Source organism: Raphanus sativus, chromosome 9, assembly GCF_000801105.2.
Source record: "Raphanus sativus cultivar WK10039 chromosome 9, ASM80110v3, whole genome shotgun sequence".
NCBI lineage: Eukaryota > Viridiplantae > Streptophyta > Magnoliopsida > Brassicales > Brassicaceae > Raphanus > Raphanus sativus.
The window spans coordinates 13,198,504-13,225,904 of record NC_079519.1 but is presented as its reverse complement, the minus strand read 5'-3'; the positions used below and the strand labels follow the sequence as shown (position 1 = coordinate 13,225,904).

Here is a 27,401-nt window from a genome sequence, read left to right as displayed (position 1 = left end):
ATTTCAGTTTTGTTTTAACTGAACCCTTTCAAAAGGAGAAATGTTTTAATAAACTACAAAAGCACAGAAATAAAACTTTTTTCAAAGTGGGACGCCTTTCATAATGCATTGAGCATCAATTCCCCACCATCCCCTCTCCCACTTCACATCTTCTTCATCATCGTCAAAGGTTCAAGGCAGAGAGAGAGAGAGCTTTTGTAACTTTTTTTCAGAATCACAAGGTTCTTTTGTGTTCTAATGGCGTCGTTAGCTCTCTCCGTCACACCCACATCTACATCTTCTTCCTCTTGCGTCCTCTCTCGGAACCCAACTCCTAATTTCAAAACCACCCATCTGAATTTCGCCTCTCCAAGGAGGATTCACGCCATCAACCCTCTCCTTAGATCCTTCCACTCTCTTCAATCTTCCTCACAACACCTAATCGCATCTCCATTCTCAACCTCACCCGCCGTTACCTCTTCTTCTTCTTCCTCACAAACCACAGAGCTCGTTCTCCAGAGACTAGTCAAAGAATTCAAATCCCTCACAGAGCCAGTCGATAGGCTCAAATGGGTTCTACGTTACGCCACTCTCCTCCCTCCTATGCCCGATTCCTCCCGGACCGAATCGAACCGGGTCATGGGCTGCACGGCCCGGGTCTGGCTCGACGCCGAGTTAGGTCAAGACGGGAAGATGCGGTTCTGGGCAGACAGTGACTCAGATGTTTCGAAAGGGATGTGTTCCTGTCTGATTCAGCTGCTTGATTCTGCTGCTCCTGAACAAGTGATGGAATTGAAGACTGAGGACTTGGTCGAGCTTAACGTTGGACTCTTGGGTGGCGAGAGATCGAGGGTTAACACGTGGCACAACGTTCTCGTGAGCATGCAGAAGAAGACAAGACGGCTCGTGGCGGAGAAGGAAGGAAAAGCTCCGACCTTTGAGCCCTTTCCTTCACTGCTGTTGACTTCTGATGGCATTGAGGCTAAAGGTAGCTTCGCCGAAGCTCAGGTATGAGACTTTTATTTCTTTCTTTAAATTCTCAGTTTTATTGTATTTTTGTTTGATGTTGTAGTAAAGACAGATCTGTTTTTTTATTTTTTTTATTGTGTTATAAGTCATTGTAAATTCTCTTCTGGAATAGCTAGATCGGTTTTAAATTCTCAAATTGTGTTTTTACTACATTGTGTTGATGTTACAATTGTTTACTTACTTCGTGTCGCTGCGGATGGAGAAAATATTATTGTTGGGGGCATAGACAAAGATACGAGGCAAAAAAAAATAATGAGTGGGGGCATATATAGAATAGACTGTAAATTATACTAACTTTTCTAATCTTGTTGGGTTCATTACCCCTTTGCTGTTGGCTGTGGCTCCGCCACTTCGCTGCTAAGATTTGTTGTTTGGTTTAAACTTGAAGGCGAAATATTTGTTTCCGGAGGAGTCACGGGTTCAAGAACTAGTCAAGGTGCTGAAGGAAAAGAAGATTGGAGTGTCTGCTCATTTCTATATGGATCCAGAAGTGCAAGGAGTCTTGACTGCTGCTCAGAAGCACTGGCCACATATCTATATATCCGATTCTCTTATCATGGCAGATGCTGCTGTCAAGATGGCTAAAGCTGGATGTCAGTACATCACAGTTCTTGGTGTTGATTTCATGTCTGAAAATGTGCGTGCCATCCTTGATCAAGCTGGTTTTGGAGAGGTTAGACAAGTTTATACATCTCTTTATCTTCTTTATTTATTTATTTATTTATTTATTTTTGTTATATTATTGATTCTCATATAAAATTTGGTTTTGTAGGTTGGTGTGTACAGAATGTCAGATGAGACCATTGGTTGTTCACTAGCTGATGCCGCTTCTGCTCCTGCATACTTGAACTATCTGGAAGCTGCTTCTCTTTCTCCTCCTTCATTGCATGTCGTTTATATCAATACATCTCTGGAGACGAAAGCTTTTTCTCACGAGCTTGTACCTACCATCACTTGCACTTCATCTAATGTTGTACAGACGATTCTCCAGGTTTGTTTTTTGAAACTCTCATTTTTTTCTTTTATTTCATCTTATTTTTTCTAAAAGTCGTCTTCTCTTTTGTCTCCTGCAAATAGGCGTTTGCTCAAATGCCAGAGTTAACTGTTTGGTACGGTCCTGATTCTTACATGGGAGCAAATATTGTGAAGCTATTCCAGCAGATGACATTGATGACTGATGAAGAAATCGCCAATATTCATCCTAAGCACAACCTAGACTCCATTAAATCATTGCTCCCTCGTCTTCACTATTTCCAGGTAACTTTTTTTTTGCCTTTTGTTTTTGTTCGTGTCAGACAGAAGATACACGGCTTGCTTATTATGATTCTGTTTTGCAGGAAGGAACGTGCATTGTGCATCATCTGTTCGGTCACGAGGTAGTGGAGAGGATAAAGTACATGTACTGCGACGCCTTTCTTACTGCACACCTCGAGGTTCCAGGTGAAATGTTTTCGTTAGCAATGGAATCGAAGAAAAGAGACATGGGTGTTGTTGGATCCACGCAGAACATACTAGACTTCATCAAGAAGAAGGTGCAGGAAGCAGTTGACAGAGATGTCGATGACCATCTCCAGTTTGTTCTAGGAACAGAGTCAGGAATGGTAACATCTATTGTTGCGGCGATCAGGAGTTTGCTAGGCTCTTCGGCTAATAACTCGAAAGTGAAGGTTGAAGTAGTGTTTCCGGTATCATCAGACTCCATGTCTAAAACTTCTTCCCCAGAGAGTCCAAGCTCCATTAGAGTTGGTGATGTGGTGTTACCGGTTGTACCGGGAGTAGCAGGCGGTGAAGGCTGTTCTATTCATGGTGGATGTGCTTCATGTCCGTATATGAAGGTTAGTTCTTTCTCTTTGTTATTACATTCATTTGATAGAAATCGTAAAAATAAAACCTTTGTGATGAATGATGCAGATGAATTCGCTTAACTCGCTCTTGAAAGTATGCCAAAATCTACCTGATGTGGAAAATGTAATCGGAGGATTCAAAGCAGAGCGATTCAAACGACAAACTCCGCAAGGAAAACTCATTGCGGATGTTGGGTGTGAACCAATACTTCACATGAGGCACTTCCAAGTAAAGCCAAAGAAAAATTCAATTTCTTATTTGATTTTGTGTTCATTGTCACTGATTTTTTTTTTTTTAAACCAAATTCTCTTTTGCAGGCGAACAAGGAACTGCCAAAGGAACTTCTTGATCATGTCTTAAGTCTTGAGGGCAAGCGATGAGCAAATTGTCCCCTTAATATATGATATGATTGGGTGAGTTTACTTATCAACAAATTATAGGATAATACGTCTGGTGGAACATGAAGACTAAAAAGTTCTTCTTGCAATAATGATTTGATATGATGACAACGATTACATTTCACTGTATACAATAATATATAAACAAAAGGAGGTGAAGCATTTGGATTCTCCATATATTAGAGAAGCTTAGGAGCGAGCTTTATTGATGATAATGGTTGTTATGGTTTCTTTGCAACGTGCTTATATTGCGGCATTATAAGTTTCATCGTCAAGTATTAGAAATTAACTTGAACATACATGTATACTTTGACTATTTAGCTTTACAGAAATAATCCACTTGATTGTGAAATATATATAATGAAGTAATGAGTTTCATGAAACGAAAACCAGTGTGGACGTAGACAGTCTAAATTCGTATTCGATACGTTTGAGCGTAAAGCCCTGCAAACTTGCATTGGGTGTTTATTTGTATATCTTTTTGAACCAAATGAACATTTAAAAAAAAAAAACAATTATATACAAAAACACTTCATCAAACTAACACGACCAGACCAGAGTATAAAGACACCCTTTGAAACATAGACGTATTGAGTAATCAAACAATTATGTCCAGGTACAGACATACCCGTTTTTATCAGCCGATGCCAATGGTTTACCGATCCCACTCCAAGAACAACACAGTATAGGAGATGTTTGCTCCTTGAGAGTGGTCACTATATTGCCTTTGGATATAGACCAGACATGCACCGTTCCGTCCGCAGATCCCGCAGCCACGTATTCATCATCCGGACTTATACACGACCGGCTCCAATTCGATGCCAATCTGTTCCCTGATGCTCTCAACGTCCCGCAAATTTCCAAAGTCCGTGTATCGAATAAGTTATGCACGTTGTCTCTCCCGCTCGTCAAGATCATATTCCCATTCCGGGACAAGGATACAGAGGTCACAGCAGAAGAGTGTCCAGCTACTTCAGACAGAAGTTTCCCAGTTTGAATATCCCATAACCTAAGATTCCCATCCATGTGGCCAGAGAATACCGTGAGGCCATCTATGCTGAGGCAGATCGCGTTGCAGTTACTAGTAAAGAGTACGGTGTTAGTACAGTAACCTTTCTGCAAATCCCAGAGTTTAATAGTACGGTCATAAGCTGCACTGACAACATGTCTGCTCGAGAACTTGCTCACATCCACAGCACATACTTTATCCGTGTGGCCTGTGAGCGTATGACGTACCCTACCAGAGTTCACATCCCACACAAACAAATTGTTAGAGCTGCTTGCTGCGATCAGGGACTTATTGTCGTGGGTTATGGCTAGATCAAGTATGTTCCCAAGCGAACCGTGTAAGCTTTTGATCTGAGACCCACTATTGGTGTCCCACATTTTCACCGGTCCGGCTTGCCCACCGGTGAACAGAGTACGAGAGTTGTATTCAAAGAGTATGGAACCACAGCCACCTTCGTGAGCATGGATACGGTGGCCACATGTTGACGGAACGGTTGACTCAACAAAATGATCGGTTCCATCTTCATTGCGTCGGACTATTCCATCAACTTGCTGCCTAGCAAGATTTTCCAAACCATTGGCCTTAAGCTTAGCTAGCATTTCTTCATAGAGAGCATTTGCCTAAGTAAAAAAAAAAAAAAAAGAGTTCAGCAAAAGCTAATCAAATCAAGGCCAATGGTGGGAGTGTTCAAGTACTACCTCATTAAGACGTTCTGCATCCTGCATCTTCTGTAACATCCACCGATCGATTAACATTTTGTTCTCAGACTCTGCTTTTTGAGCTCTGTTTGTCATCTCCTCCAGGTGAGATCGCACTTGCTTGTTTTCAGTAATAAGTAAATCAAGCGTCTTGGTCTTCTCCGCTAACTCTTCTTGTAACCGTGTACACTCCTCCCTAGAGGTGCAACGACTATAGTTTTAAAAAACCGCAAAAACTTAAATCATATCCCTTACAGTCAAAACTAGAAAACAATTTTCTGAACCTTGTATGGGATAAGTCCTTCTCCAGGTCATTAATCAACAACTCCTTGTCTTGTAAAGAAGCCTTCGAAGTTCTGGATTCAGCTACTTCTATCACGAGTTGTTCAGACAGTCGGGATTGCGCCTTGTAACATTGCTGTAGCTCCAATTCCAGTTTTTCTGTTTTCTCCTTCCATTCTGATCCCTGCAATATTAATATATAGACAAACGGTGTGTGGTTTACATAGAAGAAGCAAAGCATGAATGAAACTAAGTTCTATACAAATGAATTTGTAACATTCACTAGTGCTGCACAAGTCATATACAAGAAAGAACCTTAACAAGGCGGAAGAAAAGTACCTGAGAAATCATAGGTTTAGAGAGCGCAGAAATGGCGGGGCCATGAGCTCCTTCTTCCAGAAGATGGCGCTTCCGCAAAGCTCTCAAAGCGTCTTTTATGGCTTCTTTTGCTTTCTCCTCCTGTGACCTGAAACAAGTACCAAATCAAATCAGATCGAGATCGCAAGAATAAAGCGAACAAATCGAGATCCAATTAGACTTACATCTCTTTCTTTCGAATCAAAAGGAATCGTGGAGGGTGAAATTAGGGTTTGAGTCGAAAAAGAAGGAAGGAGAAGGGAATGAGATTTTGATCGGAAGATTTTGATAGCGACTTGACTTCCCCCGCGCCGCTTCCTTACTTCTCCATATAAAATAAAACTACAGTAATTATTAAAATATTTAAAATAATTTTTGGACAATTTCCTTATTTTTAGGCAATTTTCTATTTTATTTGTTTTTATCACAAAATAGCATACAAGAAAAAAATGACCAAAATATTTTATTTAAGAAGGCAATTTTTTTTATATTCTATATATATAAATAAGAAATAAACAAAAATTAAAATTAAAAATAAAAATAAAATAAAAAATAAATACTAAAATTTTGAAAATAAAAATTTGAGCAATAGTTTCAAAAAGTATTTTCGAATTATAAAATAAAACATGAAAAAAATCGGAAAAAAAAATTTCCAAAAAATTTTTTTATAAAAAAGTTAGAATCAGAAAACAAATAATCTTCAAAGTACGGTTTTGGCAAAACCCTACCTCTTAACTCTAAACTTTAAGGTTTAGATTAGTTAACATTATGGGTACAAGTGTTAAAAAGCATTTTGCTCATTTTTTTCTTGTGTACTATATCGATAGACAAAAACTTTTTAGTGCTAGAATTTCTCATAAATTTTTTATCTGATTTTGTATTAAATGATTTTTTTAAATAATCTCTTCAAGATTGTCGATCAATGAGTGTTTCTTTTTATATGACAAAAACTTTTTTAGTGCTATTCTAGAGAATTTCTGATAAATTTTTTATTTGATTTTGTATTAAATTAGTTTGTTTAAATAGTCACTTTAAGATTGTTGATCAATGAGTGTCGACAATGTGAATTTTTTATTACAGATAAGGTAAAAGCCTATAACGAAAACAAATTGCAAAGAACATAACAATCCAGTTTAAACCTAAAACTAAATGATTGCCTGCGATTTCCGTTTCCAAAATCGAACCGAACAGATTTGTCGGTTTTTGGTTGACCAAACTATTCAAAACTAATTCCAAAAATAATATTTTGAAAGATCGGTTCGAACAAAATCAATTATTTTTGAAATTAATTAATTTTCGAAACTGCAATTTATTAAGAACTAATTTGAAATCAAAAATATGTCGGTTAATTGCGGGTTTATCGGTTATCTTTGGGTTTCTGGTTAACAAAACTATTCAAAAATAATTCTAAAAATAATCATTTGAAAATTTTGTTCGGTTCGAAAAATCAATTATTTTCAGAATTAATTTATTTTCAAAAAGAACCGCAATTCATTAAGAACTAATTTAAAATCAGAAATATGTCGGTTAATTTCAGGTTTATCGGTTATCTTTGGGTTTTCAGTTGAGTTTAGTTAGTCGGTTAACGTTTATTTCGGTTACTCGGTTAGTCGATTATTCATTTATTCAGTTATTTTCAGTTAGTTGGTTATCAGTTATTTCGGCTAGCCTGATAAAAATATAAAACCAAATCAAAGCATACCAGAAACTGAACGTAATCGATCAATTGTTCAAACTTCAGACTTGATACATTTATTTCCCGATCATCAACAATAGTTTAACAAACAGTTTGAATCTAAATATATTTGCAACCACCACACATTCAAAAAGGCAGAGAACTATGGATTCAAAATTTCAAAAACATAGTTTGATTAAAAACAGAGAAAGAATACCTTACCTTAAATCCAAAAATAGAGAAAGAAAGCCAAAAAAAGACAGGTCATCAACACCCATACACTTGCAGTCCAATCTTCAACTAATTAAGGTAAAAATCAGTTCAAAATATACAAAATAAGTAAACACATAGAGCACGAAGAAATATGACATTACCTCTAATTCGCAGGTTGTATTGGTAGTTCCAGAATCCCTACACAATGACAAGCACAAAGCACAGAAAAAAAAACATAAGAACTATTAATAGAAGAATTGAAAGGTTTACCTAAAGACTCATGGAAATCTAATTCTTCAAACATCTGAACCAAGTTTGCAATCTTCTCAGCATGGATACAATTTCGAAGCCATTGTTGTAAGCATATGAATACTTCGATCATATACGGTGTTAGACAGCTCCGATAAGAATATAAAATCCTACCACTAGTACTAAACATAGACTCTGAGGCAACATAAGAGACTTGGACAGGTAGAACATCCTCCACCAGTTAAGAGAGGACTGGATACTTAGCAAAATTATGCTTTTACCATGACATTGACAGCACATCAAATTCCCTTCCCATCATGTTTAAGGTTCGTGGCATTGGTCTTTCCATTAGGTAAATGTCAAGTTCACTACTACCTTCATCATTTGCAGCCTTTGATTCTATCCTGAGTACAAAGAATCCCTTATCTCATAGTCTTCTTCATCTTCATCATTATATGAGATATCAAACATGTTACCATTAATATTATGTTCGACACTCTCACTATTGTTACCAAACTTGAGATTTTGGATGCATCTTCATTGTCTTAATTGAGGTTCTGAGGTGGGCAAGTATCTACACCATCCTTACCATAAAGCTTGTCAAAACAAATGCAAGTAAGCTGCATATTTTTACATGGGATCAAATATACTAACAATGATGATAAGCGGATTCATGTTCAAAAGGCCATCCCAATATTTCTCCAAATTGTTCCTCATCTCCTTTGCTTGAACCTGTAGAAGTTCATCTTTGTTGTTGCTCAAAGCGATGAGGTTCCTCTCAATGATGACAATCTCATTGTAACAGATAGTTGAAGTCGCTGTCTTGGATGCTGAAAACGCCAATGTGCAACTAAAAAGAGTTTACGGAATTTCACTAACCTCTCCACTTTACCTCACCCGTAAAAAGGTTGAGGTTCAACCCTTTTATGTCCATTCTCTTCTGTTTCGTTAAAGTAATCAATATACAGCATATTTTCTGCTAAAAGCTTTTCAAAAGCAATTCTAATCTTCAACACAACACACAACACATATATGTTGAGTTTCACCGTGTAATACAGTCTAAAGACAAGTTTCCTCTACTAATTTTTCCTGTGAAGACCCTCAACTGAAATGATTGTAGCCGTGTACCAGATGGCCTAACATACTTGACATCATTCCTAATATCCGCCACACTCTATCTTACCTCAGCTAAACCATCCCTCACTATCAAATTTAAAACGTGGGCACAACAATGCATATGCATCAACACACCATTCCTGACTAATGCATCTGGTCCGACTTGCTTACAAGCTTCTGTAGACAGCTGTATTGCCTTTTCATTTCCTTTGGTGTTGTCTACTATCATTGTGAACACCTTCTCAATTCCCCATTTCTCAAGACATTGACTCAGATTTTCAGCAATGGTGTCTCTTTTATGATATGTCACTGTTTTGAAGCTAATGATCATCTTCTGCATATCCCAGTTTTTGTTAATCCAGTGAGCCGTCACAACATGTAGCTGTAACTGGTTGTAGGAGCAACCAATATATTGGTGGTTAGAAAGACTTTTTTTCTTATCAGAGCTGAACAACGGCTTCAACGTTGATTTTTCTCTCAATAACATGCCAAATATGTCTTTTGTTGCTGACAGAAACGTCTAAACCCTTTTGATTCCACAAAAGCAAACGACAACTCATTCAACACAATCATCTCATTTACTGATCTCCTAAACATGCTAACATCATAACTGCAGTCGCTACACCACTACTATCACAGAGCGCCACTCGAATTATAGATTCATACAACTTACATCGAGCTATATGATTCTTCATGGCACTTGTTCCACTCTTCTTGGAGTCGCATCCTACATATTGACCACAATATCGACAGTTGGCTATGCTCAGGTTGTCTTCCCTCTGAATAAAGTGCTACCACACTTCAGCTCTATGAACTTGTTTCTTTTTCTGCAGGAGGAGGAATTTTGGTACTTAATCTCTCTAGAGCCAACCTTTTCTTTCCACCAGCTTGATTTCTCATTGATGGTTGCCCTTCCCCAAGTTGATAATTGCTATCTTCACAAGCAGACATCTAAATCATGAATTAAAAAAATTCAAGTTAGTGAGACAATGAGACTGAAATCAACTCAGCATTCTGTAATAACAGTTTAAAAGATAAATAATTCATTTTTTAATTCACAATTTATTTTTTCATATATATCTCAAGAAATCACAAGCAATATATCATTTCATAATTATCACAAAAAACCGAGGAATATGAATGTACTATCAGTGATAAGTTCAGTAGAAGTTAAAGATATGTTAAATGTTAGTCCATACCCAAAATTTCATCGATAAGTTACTGACAAAACAGACAATGAAGGTAATAAGTCACTAGAAAACAATCAAATTGGTGATAAGTTACTAACATAATCTTGCGCCAATCTCCACAAACCCTATAATCAAACCAAAAATCGAGACCCAAATTTTATAATGAAAATTGAAAAAAATTGATATAATGGAGTAATAGGTAATGAAATCAACTTATCTTTACTGAGAAACCCTAATACACAAATTGAGTTTGACCATAACTCTAGATTCCAAAATCAACAAACTAATGATAAATCCCGAAATCAACAAAACAAATTGATTCCAACCCTAATATAAACTGATAAACAGAATGAGAAGAACAACAAACCTTCCTAACCTCGGTGTCGGAAGAAGAGATTAGATAGGAGGAAGTTCGAGTATGAGAGAAACAAAGAGATATTAGGTTGTAAGATTATGTTTTTGGGTTTAGGTAAGACGACCATTAGAGTTAAGAGGGGTATATATACTTACGTTAATATTTTGGGTTTCCGGTCGGATACCCCATACCAAATCAAACTGAGAAAAATTCTGATATATTTTTAAAATTTTACTGAACGTTTTTTCCACCGTAACGGAACATAAACCAAAATACTAAAATGTCGGTTTGATTCAGTTTGGACCGTTTGGTTTGGATCATAATCGCAGGCTTACTAAACAAAGTCGATCAAGCTGATCAAAGGAAATTGAAAACAAAATGATTTCTCTCTAGAAAATCAAAAGCAAAACAATAGAGAAAACCCTAAATTTCGGGTGAGATAAATATTTCGCCAACATTCAATGTGTCTCACTTAACTCATTTCCATGCAGATGAATTGAAAAGTATACGAATTATAAAAGTTTTTACGATTGTTTATATGTTTAGCTATAAGAATTGTACCAATTCTAACAGTTACACTATTTCTTTATGTATTTAGATTTATGGTTATATCAATTGTACCATCTTCAATAATCCACTTCTACTATAGTTCCATGAATTAAACTATAATAACATTATTAAACACTAAAGTATATTTTCATTCTCCACACAGAACTTTTGCCACGTTCATCTCACACCGCTACCATTGCAACGCTATTTGAGTTTATCACCACTGGAGTCATTGTACTTAGAAGTGGACCAACATTGACAAATAGGGTGTGATATGGCACATGTTAAAATTGTATCGAGAACTTATACCTTATACAACTAAACATTTGGTTATATACCCATCCCCCATAAGTCAAGTTCGAGTAACTTGAAGTGTATTTTTTCCTTATTTTTCTTAACTATTGTCTTATTGGGCTATGTGCCAGATTTCTGACCCATCTAAAATGATTCTAGATCCGTCACTAATAGTACTTCACCTAAAAATTAGTTTTCCAAAAGATCACCTTCGTTATTCTCGTTGGCGTCGTATTACTTGTACCAATTGTATGAGTTTGAGAAGTTATATTAGTTTCACTAGTATACATGTGATCTTATCAACTAAATTATATTCATTATAAATCTCTTATTGGTTGGTTCGAAATTTCACAATTGCTCAATTGTGTTAACAAAATATATTAATCAGAATAGTTCCTTGCGTGTATCAAAACCTGATACAAGGCATGAAGAAGAAGCATAGTCCTTAATCTAGTTATATAATAAACGAAAACAACTCCATCAATATGATTTCTGATTTCAGATTTGAAAATCAGTCTCATTAGCAAATTGAATCCCGCTGACCACTTTCAGTTTGACTTCTGCCATATAAACGCCTTCTACTTAAGGCTTTTGAATTGCTGTCTTTGGCGGTAATATTCTTTTTAAAATATATCAATTTATCTAGTTCAAATTCTTTCAGATATTATTATTCTCCCACCATCATCACATTAAATTCACAACGACCATAAATTCGAGTTAATTAAGATCCAAACGTCTCTGATTGATGTATTTGCTCATTCAAAATAAAGAAAAGCATTTTGGTTGAAACATAAAAACAATGCATGCACAAGCAGCCATGAATTTTAACAACACACTTCATGGCAGCTAATGCATCCATTGCTAGTTCACTACTCACTCCTACGCAAACTAAACCAAAATAACAACAACAATAAAAAGGAACATAAATTAAACCCACCGAGCATTCATTACGGGTCTTTGCATAGTCATCCAAGACCGACCATGTGAAACGTCCACCACGTCCGGTATACTCAGACAAATACACCGGCTTAGTGGCACCAATTACCGTAAAAAATCATACGATCTCGACCGTCGCGTCAGAGAAAACTTGATTATGCTCTCTCTTGACCCGTTTCCTAACTCCGTTAAGCCACGTGACGAATCCCGAAACGATATCGTACATGCTTAGAGCAAGATATATACCAATACCAGCAATAATTCCATTAGCAATGGAATATGTCAACGGCATAAGCAAGATCGTTATAAACGCCGTCACGGCTTCTTTAGTCTCTCCCCATCTAATATCTTTCACAACTCCCATCATCATCACACCAACCATCACTAGCGAGGGTCCCACGGCCCACCTAGGCACGTTAGTGACTAACGGCGTCAAGAACATGGACACCAAGAAGTACATACTGATAATAACGGCCGTTAACCCCGTCTTCCCTCCTTCTTTCAAACCCGCCGAAGATTCCACAAAAGTCGCCGTCGTTGTAACGCCTAACGCTGACCCCACAACGGAGGAGCCTGCGTCCACTAAGTAAGCAGTGTATTCCCCTTCGAACTTTCCGTCCTCCTCCACGAAGCCTCCGATCTCAGCCATTGTGTAAAGTACTCCGGTCGTGCCAAGGAGATCGACGTAAAAGAGTGTAGCGAACGCGACCCAAACCTCGCTCTTTCTAAATTCCGTGAAGCTTATAGCTCCTAACGTTGACTGGATCTTGTGAAAGTCAACAACTTTTGTGAAGTAGTTATAGTTTGAGTCTCCTAGAGGAGTATGAGGAAAGGTTGTGACTTGGGTGTTTCTAAACCAAGAAACAACCGTAACGAAAACGATTCCATATATCATACTCCCCTTGACGTTCTTCATGAGACCGTAGCTCGTTATGAGAAACCCGACGACTGCTAACCAAAACGTAGGACTCTCCATTTTCCCTCCCAGACAAGCTCCGGTGACGGGATCTGTCTCTGAGCATGCGGTCAACGTTACTAAAGTTGACTTATCGGGTCCCACAAGACCAACACCTTGGTTCATCTGCAAACCAACGAAGGCAATGAACATTCCGATACCAACAGCGCATGCCAGTCTCACCGTTTGAGGGATGAGACGAGCCAGTCTCCCGCGGAGTCCTAAAGCAGACACTGCAAGAAATGCGCATCCCTCGAGTAACACAATGGCCATAGCGGTATGGTAAGAGATTGAACCGGAACCGCGGAAACCAACTACGTCGTACGCGATGTAAGCGTTGGCACCCATACCAGGAGCAAGTCCGAATGGGAGATTAGCTAACAACCCCATAGCGAATGATCCCACCATAGCTGACAAACAAGTGGCTACAACGAGGTCCTTTTTGACCCTCGTAAGACATTCTTCGTAGCCTTGGTTAGAGCCAAGGATGCAGTTCGGTTTAGGTGATGGAGAACCAGAGTCGGTGGAGCAATCGTGGAAGGAGCAAGTGGCTCCAGAGTCGGCTAGGATGGTGGCGTTTACCGTAATGATGTAAGCCATGGTAAGGAATGTGGCTGTTGCAGCTCGTAGTTCGGTTGTGAAATTTGATTTTCTTGCTTCTAGCTTGAAGTAACGACCGATTATGCTCTTTGAAACCGTATCATTTAGATGTTTCTTAATTTCGTTCCATGATTTGCACACCTTCGTCTCTCTCCCCATGACTGAAACCAAGAGAGGAAAATAAATTAAAAAAAAAATATATGAGGAATTTAGAGAATTTAAAATATAAGTAAAAGTGAATTAGGAGACAGCGCTAATATTTGTTTGCTCCAATGGGAGTCTCCTATTAGGGGTTCTTAATTTTTTTTTTTAAACTTAAAGTTAACATTTCTTCTGATTTTAAAGGCTTAAACACATTCATCAACCAAAACAGGAACCAGCATCACGAAATCAAGAAACAAATAAACAGAATCATACATCATGGAACGCAGAGACAGATAACTTGTAATGCTTCTCGGATGTTACCTAAGAGTACTTGTAATGCTGTAAAACCGTGGGGCAGTTGCAGACTCTCTTTCTTTGCAACGAACTCCAACACTTTTACTATCTGGAAACAGAGAGCTTCTGTAACTTTTGAAGAACTGTTTTCCAAATGAGCTTGGACGATCTGCTGCTCAAGCTGCAACAAACAATACAAGAATCATTCATGAATGAATTCAAAAGAAAAACTATGTTTCTTTCACAGTTTCTAATAATCCTTTTGTCACTTACATTGAACAAATCCTGAAGCTTTGCCTTCAATGACTTGTACTCAATATCCTGTCAGTAAAAAAAAAGAATCGAAACTCTAGCTTCATGGTCTCGTTTGCTACAATTTGAATCTATGAACGTAGTTGAGATATATCTATTAGGGAGCAAATGCAGGTGGAGGATGTCATATGTATATATAAAGCTTTACTATAATACATATATAAATATATTATTTATCATCAACGCGTTTTGCTATTTCTAGCTTAAAAAGAGAAGAATTTTATAACAGAAACAAAATTTGCTCTATAATAACAATCTTTAAATATAGAATAATATAAAGAGGAATATTATTTCTTCTTATATAAGATTATTTTCAATATATTTTGTTTTTTTTCTTCTTATAATAGATGAATTCTATAATAAATATATGTTCTGTTCTTATGTATTTCTCTAAATTAATAAATCTAAATATAGAGTAAAAAAATAAAACAATGATATTTCTTCCTCCATAAAAATACCACTACCCCACATCTATAATCATCTTTAGAATAACATTCAGAAGCAAATTTCTCTAAATATTCTCTATTTATTATTCACAACATAGAGAAATATTATTTCTTCCTCTATAAGAATACCTCTAACCCACATCTATAATCATCTCTATAATAATTTTTAGAGGCAAACTGCTCAGAATATTCTCTATTTATTATTCAAAAATAGAGATTGCTATTATAGAGATATACAATAAAACTGATCTCTTATATATATAGTTCCTTTATTTTAGTAAAGTATAGCAAATGTATGCAGATGATCAAAGTAGAAGAAAAACAACAGTATATTCTAAAGGAAAAAATAAAAGTGGATGGAGTAATTTACCTCTAAATTTTGTTGTAGAGACAAATATAGAGAGAACTTGGAAATACTCTAAATATAGAAAAAATATAATAATTTTTATTTTACTGGAAGAAATAGAGATGAGTTGGTATCTTCTAGGTACTAAAGATTGATTTAAAATATACACTATTGACGATAGAAACACTCACTATACTCAAAAGCCAAAAAAAAAAAAGACGCTTATTCGTTTCAACTAAGGCTGGGTATTTTATCTGTTAAATTTGATTCGATTCATTATTCGTTGTTATTCGATCTGAAAATTCAGAATATCCGTAAGCTTTCGAAGCAAAACAAATACTAAAATTCAATATCCGTTAAAATCGAAGCAAATCACAAATATTAGATTTTTTTGCCACCGAATATCCGATTTGATCCGTCAATATATAAATACATGTATTTTTATTATATTTAAAGTTTTAAATATATAAAACTATATAATTATTATGATTTGACAGATTATATTCACATTATTACTTATATAAAAGTATTATATAAAAGGAAGAGAAAACATTTATGACAATTATAAATTTTCTTAAGTTTTGTATTATTATGATTGTTACCTAAGTTTAAAAATCTACAAAATGTGTAGATTAATTATTAATTTTTATCTTTTATATCATGGAAAAAATATTTTACAAAAAAGTTTGTATCAAATTTTAAAGATTATTTGTATAAATCAAAACAAATGAGATATCCGTAAGTATCCGTAAATATCCACAAATATCTATTTATTTTCTAGATATCCGTTTTCCGAATATCCGTATTTTTCCAAAACAAAGCAAATCGGAAAATTAGATATCCGTAACATTCAAAGCAAATCACAAATACATTCAAAAATACGGATATCCGATCCGTGCTCATGCCTAGTTTCAACTAATAATAAAAATTGTTAGCAAAAAAACTAATAATTAAAATAATATAAATGAGGCTCTCTCAACCACGTGATACGGTCTTGTGTTTGTGGAGAATATCTATCACAGTCTAAGCCTAGTTTGACGGAAATATCCTGATTAGAAAATTGATACATAGGCCTCGAAAAAGTTGTTGCTGAATAAGTTATGAATTGGCTTCGGTCCAAGAATCATTTTAATTTGCTTTTTGCCGGGAAAATTTGGCAAATCAACAAAAATAAAATTAACATAGGCGTCTTCAAATTTATTATGCAAACTATAAAAGTAAATTCTCTGGGTATCAAGAAACTGAAATAGAACAATATGTTGGATATGGGTCCGTATTACGACCCTGAGTCGATCCAGTCTAATAAGGAAGACAAGGTCCCCAAACAAGAAAAGAAGAGTTCTTATAAGTCCATTCTCGGCTATTACTCTTCCACAAGCTTGCGCAAAAGGATTTTGACACACATAATGGGACGCCTCAGAAAAGCAGGACGCAAGACCTGGCCACGGGGCCGAACGTAACTGCTAAATATTTTTCCGATATATGTGCAAGCGAGTAGTTGTAATGATGACTACAAAGAATAGTTGAAGCAAATAAGAAGAGATGGATTATTAAAAGGGGAAGGAGCGATAAGTAAAATGAGAAAGAATGACTATGACCTCTTAAAATGTAACTTATTCTCAAAAACTTGTATTATTTTTTTCGACTTGCTTTATACATTTCAGTAAATAGAACTTTTGGCCTCATTTTTATAACTATTATTTGCCTTTTGTTTGTAACACTAACTATTGTTTGTCTAATATCTAAATTTGATACCAGTTATCGGTTTTAACACGATATACGGTATATCTTTTGCGAAAGAAAGATGCAGCACGAAGGACGAAGGTGAATTGACTATCACTTTGTGCCTAAGCTGTATCTTTTCTAATCTTTACTGTAAATTATAAACCATTATGGTAATGCAATGCAAATTCCAAATATGTAAATAATATTTAAATTATTTCGATGTTAGATAGCTGGATAAAGTTGTAGAAGTTTTTATATATGACAAATTGTAATACAAAATGAGCTAAACCCCAACGCATATAATCAGGAACTTAGTTGACTATAGGGGAATTGATTATTGTCTTATTGATGTACGTAAAATATATTTGGTATATGACTTTTTCGTAAATTGATTTGAATATGTGTACTTGTTAATAGATAACACATGCAATACAAATTTTGAAACAACTTTGTCCACTATAATGGTGATTTCCTCTAATTTATACATGCACAAAAGCTAAAGCTAATTATTCAGCCACACTACTCCACATGCATTTGGTTTTTCTTCCCCAAAACTTTTGTTCTTCCTCGCAGCTCGTGAGATTCCATCGGTCGAATTTCAGTATATGTTGTTTTTTTTTTGTCATTGAATTGTATTATTAGCCTTCAAGGCAAAAAGTTCTAAACAATGAGAACCAGTAAAACAACATAAAAAAAAGATACACCAGTAGAGATCCAAAATAAACTAACACATCTATTTTGCGTATGGATGACTAAAGATTTTTCATATAAAAGCTTCATATTTGCTTTTGGAATAGACGAACCTCAAAGGAGATAACTTTCATATTAATCCAAAAGCACCACGCTTCAGAGTGAGTTAAAAACGATTGTCATTCTCTTTTTATTACTCCAGTAGGAGCCACCGAGATAAGACAACTCTCTATTTTGTTCTATTATCAGAGTCAAAGAGATTACCGTTCCGTAGAACTTCATGCTGCCTTTCGAAGTAACCATAGTTTGCAGTAAGAACTCCATCATCAACGAATGAAGAACCATCAACGATTGAAGCTGGTAAGACCCGTCGCCACCATCTGCAGTAGATCTGTCAATTAACTTTTCTAAACAGTTCAACTGAACCAAAAGTTTTATATTTCCAAACCAATTGGAAGAAGCATACGAAAGAACAATAAAAAACCTTACCAGATTCAAAATAAATTGGCAATAAAACAGCGACTGGAAACAAAACAGATCTAAAAAGATATGCAAAACGAATTATACAAGCCGATGTCGGAGCTGAAGAAGCCTCCGATCATCGGCTTGAAACTATGAAAAATATCTCTTTTTCTCTCTTGACGGCTAGAGTTTTTGAAGTATCTGTTGTTTATTAAAAGAGAAATATACATATTTATCTCCTTTCATATATTTACTTACGGTGGTTACCTTTGTTCTTTTTAACAAAAAGATAAAGTGGCAGCAGGCCTGCATTAGACGTAGCGGGCAATGTGCCATAGCATTCTGTCAAAGAACGTTTAGGTTTTGTTGTTTTTTTTTTCTTAAAAGGCTTAGTTTAGGTTTTGTTGTTGAAAAGGCTTAATTTTTTTTAAAGGTTTTGTTGTTATACCAAAAGAATTCATTTAGGTTTATCGTGTAATTCAAACTAGATAGTGATCCGCGCCTTGCGCGGAGTGAAATTATTAATTATTTTATTTGTAAAAAGAAGATATTAGTTATGTTTAGATTCATACTGGTTCGGTTTAACAGTGTTTTTCAGATTTTAATCTCATACCATATAATTATCATTTAAAACCCATATGTTGTGAATATATTATGTGATCGACCCATTTCTGTCCAAACCGGAGAAGACCGGACCAAACCATTTCTGGATGAACCGGACGGACCGAACCGAACCGGACCGGACCAGACCAAGTCTATGTTGAACCAGACATGACCAGGCCCGACTCAAGCCCAGCCCATGAAGACTAGAAGCAGGCGGTCCAAGGAGATAGAAAGATAGAGACGGTCCAAGAAGATAAACATCAAGAAGATTCATGTTTATCCATATGTAATTAGTGATTATCATATCATAGATAGATTAGGATTTATATTCCCTTATGTTATGGGATTTATATTTATCTCATTTCTAAAACTTGTATATATATGGACCTTTGGTCCTCGAGATTAATAACACGAAATCACTTCCATTTACAACACGTTATCAGCACGAGCTAACCTAAAACCCGAGCTAACCTAAAACCCGAGAAAACCCTAGTTTACCCGCCAACTTCAAACAGCTCGAACTCCATAACCACGAGGAACCACAAGACGAGCGACCTACCGATTTGAAGATCTTGGAGAGACGAATCCAACGCCGAAGACCTTGACGCAATCCGAGTTCGGACGAGCCCGAAATCGTCGTTACAAGTCAATCGGACAGGGAAACCCTAATCTGCCCGATTTCGCTCTCTCTAAAAGACTCAACTTCAAATCGATCGTTCTCCCAAACCATAACGATTCAGACGACGTGTGACATATCCATTTGAAGCTATTGACGAGGAGAATCCAACGCTGCAGACCTCACCTCAATCCGTGATCAGACGCGTTCTCTACGTCAGCTACAAGCCGCGCCGTCAACATCAGAAAACCTAAGGCTGTCAACTTCTTTTCTTGTTTACTTGATAGCCGATTTGCTTAATTCATTATACTAATTCGTTTTTGATCTTTATGATCTTTTGTTTTAAGATTGATGTGAAGACACGACCTGATGGAGATCCAAGTCATGAAGCCACAATCTCCTTGCTTGCAAATCAACTCCATTGATTCCAACCCAAAGCCGCAAACCCTAATCCTTTTTCATTGTTATCCGATTTGTGTTTGATTCTTAAACTAACTTGATTTGCGTTTGTGTTTAAGGTGTCTAACCCAAGAGCAGCCTTGATTCATGACCTTATCATGATCCAAACCCTAATCCACGAGCTGCTCCCTAACCCAAAGCTAAGATATCATCTCTCTAGCTTAAAGTTTTGAACGATTTGGATTGATCTCATGCTAACTCGTTTCGACTCTTGTGTTTAAGGTTTAACCGAGATCAAACTCTTGATTCATAATACCAGTCAAACCAACAGGAGGTTAAGGTAACCCTAATTTTGAAATCATAATGTTTGATTGAACATCCTGATAGAAACAAATTGCTAGGATACCGGATTAGAATTCCATGAATTAGAAATCGATTGATAGGATTATATAATCTTTAGCAAACCCTTGAATCTAGGATTTGATAATCCTTATCCGGTTTTGAAAACCGGACAGTGCTAAACCAACCTTAAAACCGGTTGTGTTCTTGTTCATACTAATCTACAAACATCGACCATGCACTTATATTATATCGGTTTTAAAACCGACCAGGTCTTGTTTTGTTTTAACCAAAGCCGTGTGGCTTGAGGTTTATATTAGTATGGAACTGATATTGCTGAACAACATAGCCGTATGGCTTCTTGATGACCAGATGGTCTTGGCAGCCTAAATGGGCGCATGACATTGTTCCTTTACATAGCCGACTGGCATGAGAAAATGTATGCACTGATACTGACTGATCATTGTTTGATATGATTCAGATGTCGAGATTCCAACACTCGGATTATGATGCCCTTGATCTCAATGGAGACAATTAATTTGATTGGGCTATGAACACTTCTGCCGACTTAAAGTCTAAAGGACTCGAGAAGTGTATCAAATATGGAAATGACACCCTTGCGTGTGAAAGGCATAGAGCCATTATGATTATGCAAAATCATCTCGTTGAGGATCTAAGAAATGAGTACAGCTACATCAACGATCCCCATGTACTCTGGTCAAGTTTGAATATCCAATTCTCAGAGCCATTATTATATAAGTCCACGAAAGAATGGAATGCTCTGAGGTTCCAGGATTATGAATCCGTGGATGACTATCACTCTGATCTTATGAGAATCACCTATAGTCTTAGACTATGTGGTGAAGTGATAACAAACGAGCATATGTTAAACAAAACTCGTGACACATTCCATTCAAAGGAAGTGTTGTTATCACATAAGGCTAAATGTTTCACAACCTATTACGACCTTCTCTCATATCTTTTAGCTCTTGAGCAAAAGAAGCAGAACATGATAGATAACCTCAACAAACTTGATGAAGTTATGGAGATATACCATGAGAACCGAGCACTTGAAATATGTCCTGAAGCTGATGAAGAATCCGGGTGGACTCACATGAATTGTGAGCTTGGTTTATATATTGAATATAGAATCAATGTAAGCCATGTCCAAGGTGTTAAAATGGACTGGCCGGTTTTGACATTCTGAATTTTTATTTGATTACAATCTTTGATTGAAAAATGACAAATAAATTTCGAAAATCAGTGAGTCTGAATGTGACCACGCCTATGGCATTTCCCTAAGGAGGGACGATTTAATTCACTCAAAATGAAAGCCCCATTAATTTATTTTGAATGGTTTCAAATGGGCTAAGGACAGAAATGTTCTTTCTGATTATATAAAATAAAATTGCCAAAGGTATAAATGATCAAGAATAAATTCTCCATGTTGATCTAGACTATGCAAATGATCAATATGATAAGGAACAATGGCATTTGGTAACCAGTAAGGTTAGCCACGAAATTATACTTAATGGTATGACCGGATTAGCCATCCGGATTAGATTTTAAAATCTGATGCAAAGATTTAAAGGCACAAAAGAGTTCTCCCATAAATCTCACGTGTGTCGTATGAACACAAGGAAAACTCATGAGGCTTCATTGTCCAAAAATGTATCACGAAAATGGCATAAAATTTTGTGTCCTTACACAAATGATTTTATGGTAAAACCATACATGAACATGATAGCCAAAGAAAACGTGATAATCTGGCTGAATAAATTTTCGAATTATAACCTATACGGTTTAGACTATAAAAATTTATGAAAAATCTTGAGCATCCACAGATTCCAGTATGTTCATGAGGGGGAGAGAGGATAACCCTATTATACATGAACACACCATAATCTTTTGGATATAAGAGCTCAGACACATTGTCCTTTTAAACCACAATAAAAAACTCGACAACCATGGAAATGGAAACCACAATAACAGTGGTCGTGGTTCCTACCATGGTCGTGGTCGAGGATCAGTCTGCAGTAATATTTCTGGTCGGATACAAAACTCGACCAAGTATGAACTTATAAGTTCACTGACTCTCCATACAGAGGTCACAAAGATATCTGGTTAAGGACAAGGATTAATTCCCGAGATTTTTAACAGATTATAGTATGTCCATGAAATGGAAGTGAGGACAAATCCACACATGTCCATACTATAGATCTACTCGGAAAGAATTGATATATAAATCTAAATGAGCCATTGGCCATAGATCCGAGACTTGGGAACAGAAGAGAAATTCGAAATTTATAGTCCATAGATCCGAGACTTGGGGACAGAATAAGAATTCGAAATTATAGTCCAAGACATGGGACATAAACAGATTATTCATACAAGTTGAAGTATAAGCATCAGACCATTAAAGTAAAGCATAGATATTCCCATCTCAAAATGATTACGGGTCATGATCCAGACATCATCCTAAGATATTATAAATAGATCACCACAAACATTTGTGCCGTCTAGGATGAAATCTCATAAGGAAATGAGATAAGATTGGGAATATATGTTGGATAAGTGATATGTTTTTCTCCCACGATTTTTAATAAACCATAAGCCAAACATGAGTGACTAGATTGTGGCTAAGGTACATTGATTTATACAAGATAAATCCGTCTATCCAACATTCATTAAAATGAGAAAACAATAAGCTGGAAAGAATAAGAGAAATGGATTGGTATGAACTGTGAGGGGTAAAACTCACACCTAGATTTTAGATCAGGTTTAATGTTTGAGAAAGGTTAGGGAAAGATTATCGCGGGCTAAATCCCGTGAGAACTTGTAGAATGAACTTCGATTTGTATTGATATAGTAGAAATGGAATGGTTACAAAAGGTGATCTTTGATGAATACAAAGTTTATAAGATTGTTACAAGAAGAATGTATTGATGAATGTCGAGTAAAATATGAGTTGAGTCGGATCCCCTTTTCCGTCCTCCACTTCTCTTTAAATAGCCTTGGACTTCATTAGATTGTCTTCAACTAATCTCCGAGATCCTCTCCGCTTGAGGTGGTATCCGCAACAGCTTCCCTTTGACCGGGTCCTGCGCTTCTTATTGTTATGACGTGAGCTTCCTCTTCACCGTGACCTCTTTAACGATCGCCTTAGCTCTCAGCCCTCGGCTTTAACTTAGCTCCTCTTAGGTGTCGAATTCGTGATGGGCCAGTCGCGGCCTGTTATCGTCTTTCATCATTCAGCAAACAGCTATCGGGCCATATTCGGGCCCAACAGTTTCCCCCAGCTCTCGAGATGAGGTTTCGTTATTCTCGGGAGCTAGACCTAGCCGCCCAAGCTAGATTCTCTTGTTGAGATCATGATTACTAGCTATCTCAACCACATTTATTTCTATCTGATCGAACGGCTGTAAATTCCCTTCGATTATATCGACGGTTTGATTAATAGGAATTTGAAATATAGTTTCCGATTTTCGAGACATGATGGGATATAAAGCTGCGAGTATTAACTCCATGTCTCTCCACTTTCTCCACGCCTCCGACGATTTCCAAGGTAACTTCTCCTTCTTCCTCTATTTTACAGCATATTTTTTTTTTCTTTTTTATATCTCTGTTTCGAATTCGATTTTCATCCCTAAGTTCCTTAGAGGTTTCATTCTTGCTCATCTCAACCCGATCCTTCCTCTTTCGCTTCTCCTCTCTTTTCCTTTTACTTACAATGAGTAAGAAAGATAGCTCTGGCGCAATTCAAATCTCCACTTCCGGTGCTCGTCTTATGAAGGTCAAACGAGAAGCCGGAGAAAAGATGAAGGACACCGGGAAGAAGAAAGTTAAAGACTCGATCGGGGCAAGAGTCAAAAGGATGAAGAAGAAAGGTGGCAAGAGCGCCTCCTCTGGGCCTCACTTTCCTTCGCTCCTAAAGAGCCAAGACGTTACCAACCTTATCGTTCAAGCCCACGGCAAGAGCGACCTAGCTAGGGCTTGTAACGACGACGAAACCCCCGAAACTGTCCCGGAGAATTGGTTCTGCGTTCATGAGAAGTACATCGCTAAGTGCCATCTTCGGTTTCCCCTCCCCACCCTCTTGCTTGACCTCCTAGATCACTATCAGCTGGCTCTTCCTCAACTTTGTCCCTCGGTCATCCGAGTGATAAACGGATTCATCACTAGGGCCAAGGAGGAAGGAGTCATTGTTGGTTTGACCGAGCTGATGAGTCTCTTTTCGATAAAGGAGAGTACTTCCAAGGATGGTGGAAGCGGTACCTACTACCTCCCCTGTCGTCCAGGGCTAGGCGTATTCAAGTTCTCGGCCAGTGACGATGACTGGCGCAAGAAGTACTTTTATGTCAAGATTGATCCCTCGACGGTTCCTGTTGGCCGTGACCTCAGGAACTCGTGGTCTGATATTTCCGGTTAGGATTTTAGGGATATATTCGCATGTTTATCTGTGTTTGTCATGCTGTGCTAATTATCTTTTGACTCTTTTTGCAGAAATCAAAGATCCTGTCAAGTTGTCTAGTAAACTCACTAGAGCTCTCTTCAGGAAGCTTCAGCATAGCCCTAACACTTGGGTAGCTTACACCACTTCGAGAGTTGGATCAGCTAGGTTCCCTGAACGATACCAGGCGTCCTTCCCTGATTCAGTGACGGTTGCTGGTTTAGAAGGTAACCTTTTATTCGTAATTCATGATTCGTACTATCCGAATTTGTCTCATGTGATTAATGAATCTTTTTCATGTTTTAGTTTCTGAGGGTGATTCAGTTTTCGAAGTTTCCTCCGGAGCAAGTACTTCCTCGAAGACTCAATCACAGAAGATGCCACTTCAGCCTTCCTTCCGTTCCAGGGGTAAATCGACCAAGGCTGCCAGCTCCTCAAGAGGGAGTGATAAGAACCATGGAGGATCCTTCCTTGACTCTGTGAAGGAGGCTCTTGATGAAGGAGGCTCTGCTCCTGCTAAAGGTGTTGGCTCTTCGGAGCCTAAGGTTCAGGAAGTTGGCCTTCCCTCCGAGATTCCGATGGCTGAGGCTGATCCTCAAATGGCGAAGGATCCTCCGGAGTTTGAGCCCCCGAGGAACAAGAGGTCCCGAACTGACCAGGTTGACAGACCTTCAAGGTCTTCCTCCTCCTCCTCTAGAGGAGGAACCGTTGGCTGGAACTTTGCTCATTCGAAGCCTGGATCGGTTTTGGACGATCCGTGGGGTTTGGCTACTCTGATGAGGCATATGAAGAGTCCCGGGTGTTCCCTCCCTTCAATCTCCAATCTCACGCACAAGGATGAGTACGTTGATATTGCTCATCACATGGGTCAGGTATGAAGTTGATTTCATCTTTTAGCTTTTTCTTTGGAAGATTTTTGCTAAATCGTTTTTTCGTTTTCTGTAGCTGGCTGGTGCTATCAACATGGCTCAGTTCAAATGTGAGGATGCTGTACACAATGCCCCCAGTGCTGAGGAATTAGCCCATGTCACTGAATTGGTCAAGGCCAACAAGACTGAGCTCAACCAGACTCGGGCTCTGATCTCGGATCTCCAAGCTGAGGTGAAGAGACTTGGCTCCAAGTGTGATGCTCAGCAAGGGACGATCGAGAGCCAACTGATTGACCTCCAGGTGAAAAATAGGAAGATTGGGGAGTTGGATGCTGCTCGGAAGATAGCCGAGTATCAGGTCAATGAGCTGATTGCCACATCTCAGAGTAGCCAAAAGAACAAGGAAGCTGAGGTCAGGCTAGCCGTTCGGAGAGGAAAGAAGGAGGTAGCCGAAGCCTACAACAAAATTCTGGTTGTTGTCAAGGAGAAGTTCTCCAAGAAGAAGGACGAAGTCGACCTCCTGGTTCACGCTCAAGAGATTCAAGCCAACACCGAGCTCCTGAAAGACATGCTGGATGGCGAGATTAAGAGTACTCAAGATGAGTATGATCGCTTGGTGGCAATAATGCCGGAAGCTGTTGCGGCATACAAGAAGGCTCAGGTCTCGGACTTCTCGATCGGCAAGCTCCCTCTTCCCCAACTCTCTGAGAGCTCAGGTACTTTTGAGGTTAATATGTTTAATCTCTCCCTTTCTGGAGAGTTTGGTTCTAATTTGGGATTGGTGGGTTCTTACTCAGCCCCAGTCGAAACCGCCTCTGGAGGTAGCGACAAGGAGATGGAGGAGGAGGTTCCTGAGGAGGAAGATCCAGCTGGTAAGAGAGCTGAGAAGAGCTCGGATGACAAGGAAGTTTAAGAGCTGAGGCTCTTTCACGTTTTCTAGGATTTCTGCCCGATGGGCTTTGTTTCATTTGTTTCTAAGACTTATAGCCTGAGGAGGCTTTTGAACCTTTATCTGTTTGCACTTCGAATCTTTGTTAGCCTGGGGAGGCTTTTAAACCCTTGTTTAATTTCAAACTTGGTTTTCGTTTCATTTTGAGTTTTTGGCTTTAGTCGTGAAATATGACAACTTGATCATAATCGAATCTTATGATAAGTCTGGAAGACTTTGGTCGTTTTTAGTTCCTTAAGAGGAATTCTTGGAGTATCGGGATTAAGGAAGTGCTTAGGTGGGGGTTCTTGGGAACCTGAATTTGTTTGTGGGATTTTAAGTCCCGTTGAGACTTGCTTAGGATTTTAAGACCTATTGAGATCTGCTTAGGATTTTAAGACCTTTGTGACTTGATGAGGATTTTAAGACCTTGGAGATTTGATAAGGATTTTAAGACCTTGAAGATTTGGTAAGGATTTTAAGACCTTAGGTCCAGGTTCGTCGAGACCTGATATTGTTTGAAGGATTTTAAGACCTTAGGTGCAGGTTCGTCGAGACCTGATATTTTTTGAAGGATTTTAAGACCTTAGGTTCAGGTTCGTCGAGACCTGATATTGCTTTGAAGGATTTTAAGACCTTTGGGATTGTTAAGGATTTTAAGACCTTAGGTTCAGGTTTGTAGAGACCTCTTTTGTTAAAGCATTGAGATATCGAGAATAATTTCTTTATTGATAATTGGATACATGATATCATAGTAATCATACAATTTGCTTGTATCATACGTTTGCTGCGTGGGCTATGTGTTTTTAATCAGACATATGCCCCCTTTGATTGTGGTGAACGAAGTGTTGAAATGAGGTTGGGGCTGCACTCATGACGGAGTTGCCTATGTACCCAGTCAAGGGATCAAGCCTAACGTAGTTCAGAAATTTTAGGTACCTAATGATAATATCTCTTAAGATTCGTGGCGTTCCACGATCTGATTTCAGGTACCCCGGTTCGCACCTTTCGGAGCTTGTAAACGCCAGGTCGTACTACATGGATGATCT

At 37.7% G+C, this 27,401-nt stretch overlaps 3 protein-coding genes across 3 annotated transcripts; 1 reads left to right on the top strand and 2 right to left on the bottom strand.

Annotated features, from left to right (window-relative positions):
* Window positions 1–110: 110 nt before the first annotated feature.
* LOC108830630 (quinolinate synthase, chloroplastic) lies at window positions 111–3,482 on the top strand. Its single transcript, XM_018604228.2, has 7 exons — window positions 111–987; window positions 1,397–1,681; window positions 1,781–1,999; window positions 2,086–2,265; window positions 2,346–2,843; window positions 2,920–3,081; window positions 3,171–3,482. The coding sequence occupies exons 1-7, from the start codon at window positions 238–240 to the stop codon at window positions 3,231–3,233; spliced, it is 2,157 nt and encodes a 718-aa protein (XP_018459730.2). The 5' UTR covers window positions 111–237; the 3' UTR covers window positions 3,234–3,482.
* Window positions 3,483–3,646: 164 nt separating this feature from the next.
* Window positions 3,647–5,919, bottom strand: LOC108828093 (autophagy-related protein 16). The gene is made up of 5 exons (XM_018601653.1): window positions 5,783–5,919; window positions 5,580–5,706; window positions 5,243–5,424; window positions 4,959–5,154; window positions 3,647–4,880 (listed from the first exon to the last, which is right to left on the bottom strand). Coding segments are annotated over exons 1-5 (1,530 nt in total). The 5' UTR covers window positions 5,785–5,919; the 3' UTR covers window positions 3,647–3,857.
* Window positions 5,920–11,940: 6,021 nt separating this feature from the next.
* Window positions 11,941–14,576, bottom strand: LOC108825701 (adenine/guanine permease AZG2). Its single transcript, XM_056994282.1, has 3 exons — window positions 14,441–14,576; window positions 14,195–14,348; window positions 11,941–13,890 (listed from the first exon to the last, which is right to left on the bottom strand). The coding sequence occupies exon 3, from the start codon at window positions 13,886–13,888 to the stop codon at window positions 12,293–12,295; it is 1,596 nt and encodes a 531-aa protein (XP_056850262.1). The 5' UTR covers window positions 13,889–13,890; window positions 14,195–14,348; window positions 14,441–14,576; the 3' UTR covers window positions 11,941–12,292.
* Between the last annotated feature and the right edge of the window lie 12,825 nt (window positions 14,577–27,401).

Coding starts and splice junctions, on each gene's coding strand:
- LOC108825701 (XM_056994282.1), bottom strand. CDS start 13,888: ATGGGGAGAGAGACGAAGGTGTGCAAATCATGGAACGAAATTAAGAAA.
- LOC108828093 (XM_018601653.1), bottom strand. Junction 5,425..5,579: donor CTAAACCTATGATTTCTCAG/GTACTTTTCTTC, acceptor TTAATATTGCAG/GGATCAGAATGGAAGGAGAA. Junction 5,155..5,242: donor AAGGACTTATCCCATACAAG/GTTCAGAAAATT, acceptor TTGCACCTCTAG/GGAGGAGTGTACACGGTTAC.
- LOC108830630 (XM_018604228.2), top strand. CDS start 238: ATGGCGTCGTTAGCTCTCTCCGTCACACCCACATCTACATCTTCTTCC. Junction 988..1,396: donor GTAGCTTCGCCGAAGCTCAG/GTATGAGACTTT, acceptor TTAAACTTGAAG/GCGAAATATTTGTTTCCGGA. Junction 2,000..2,085: donor TTGTACAGACGATTCTCCAG/GTTTGTTTTTTG, acceptor TCCTGCAAATAG/GCGTTTGCTCAAATGCCAGA.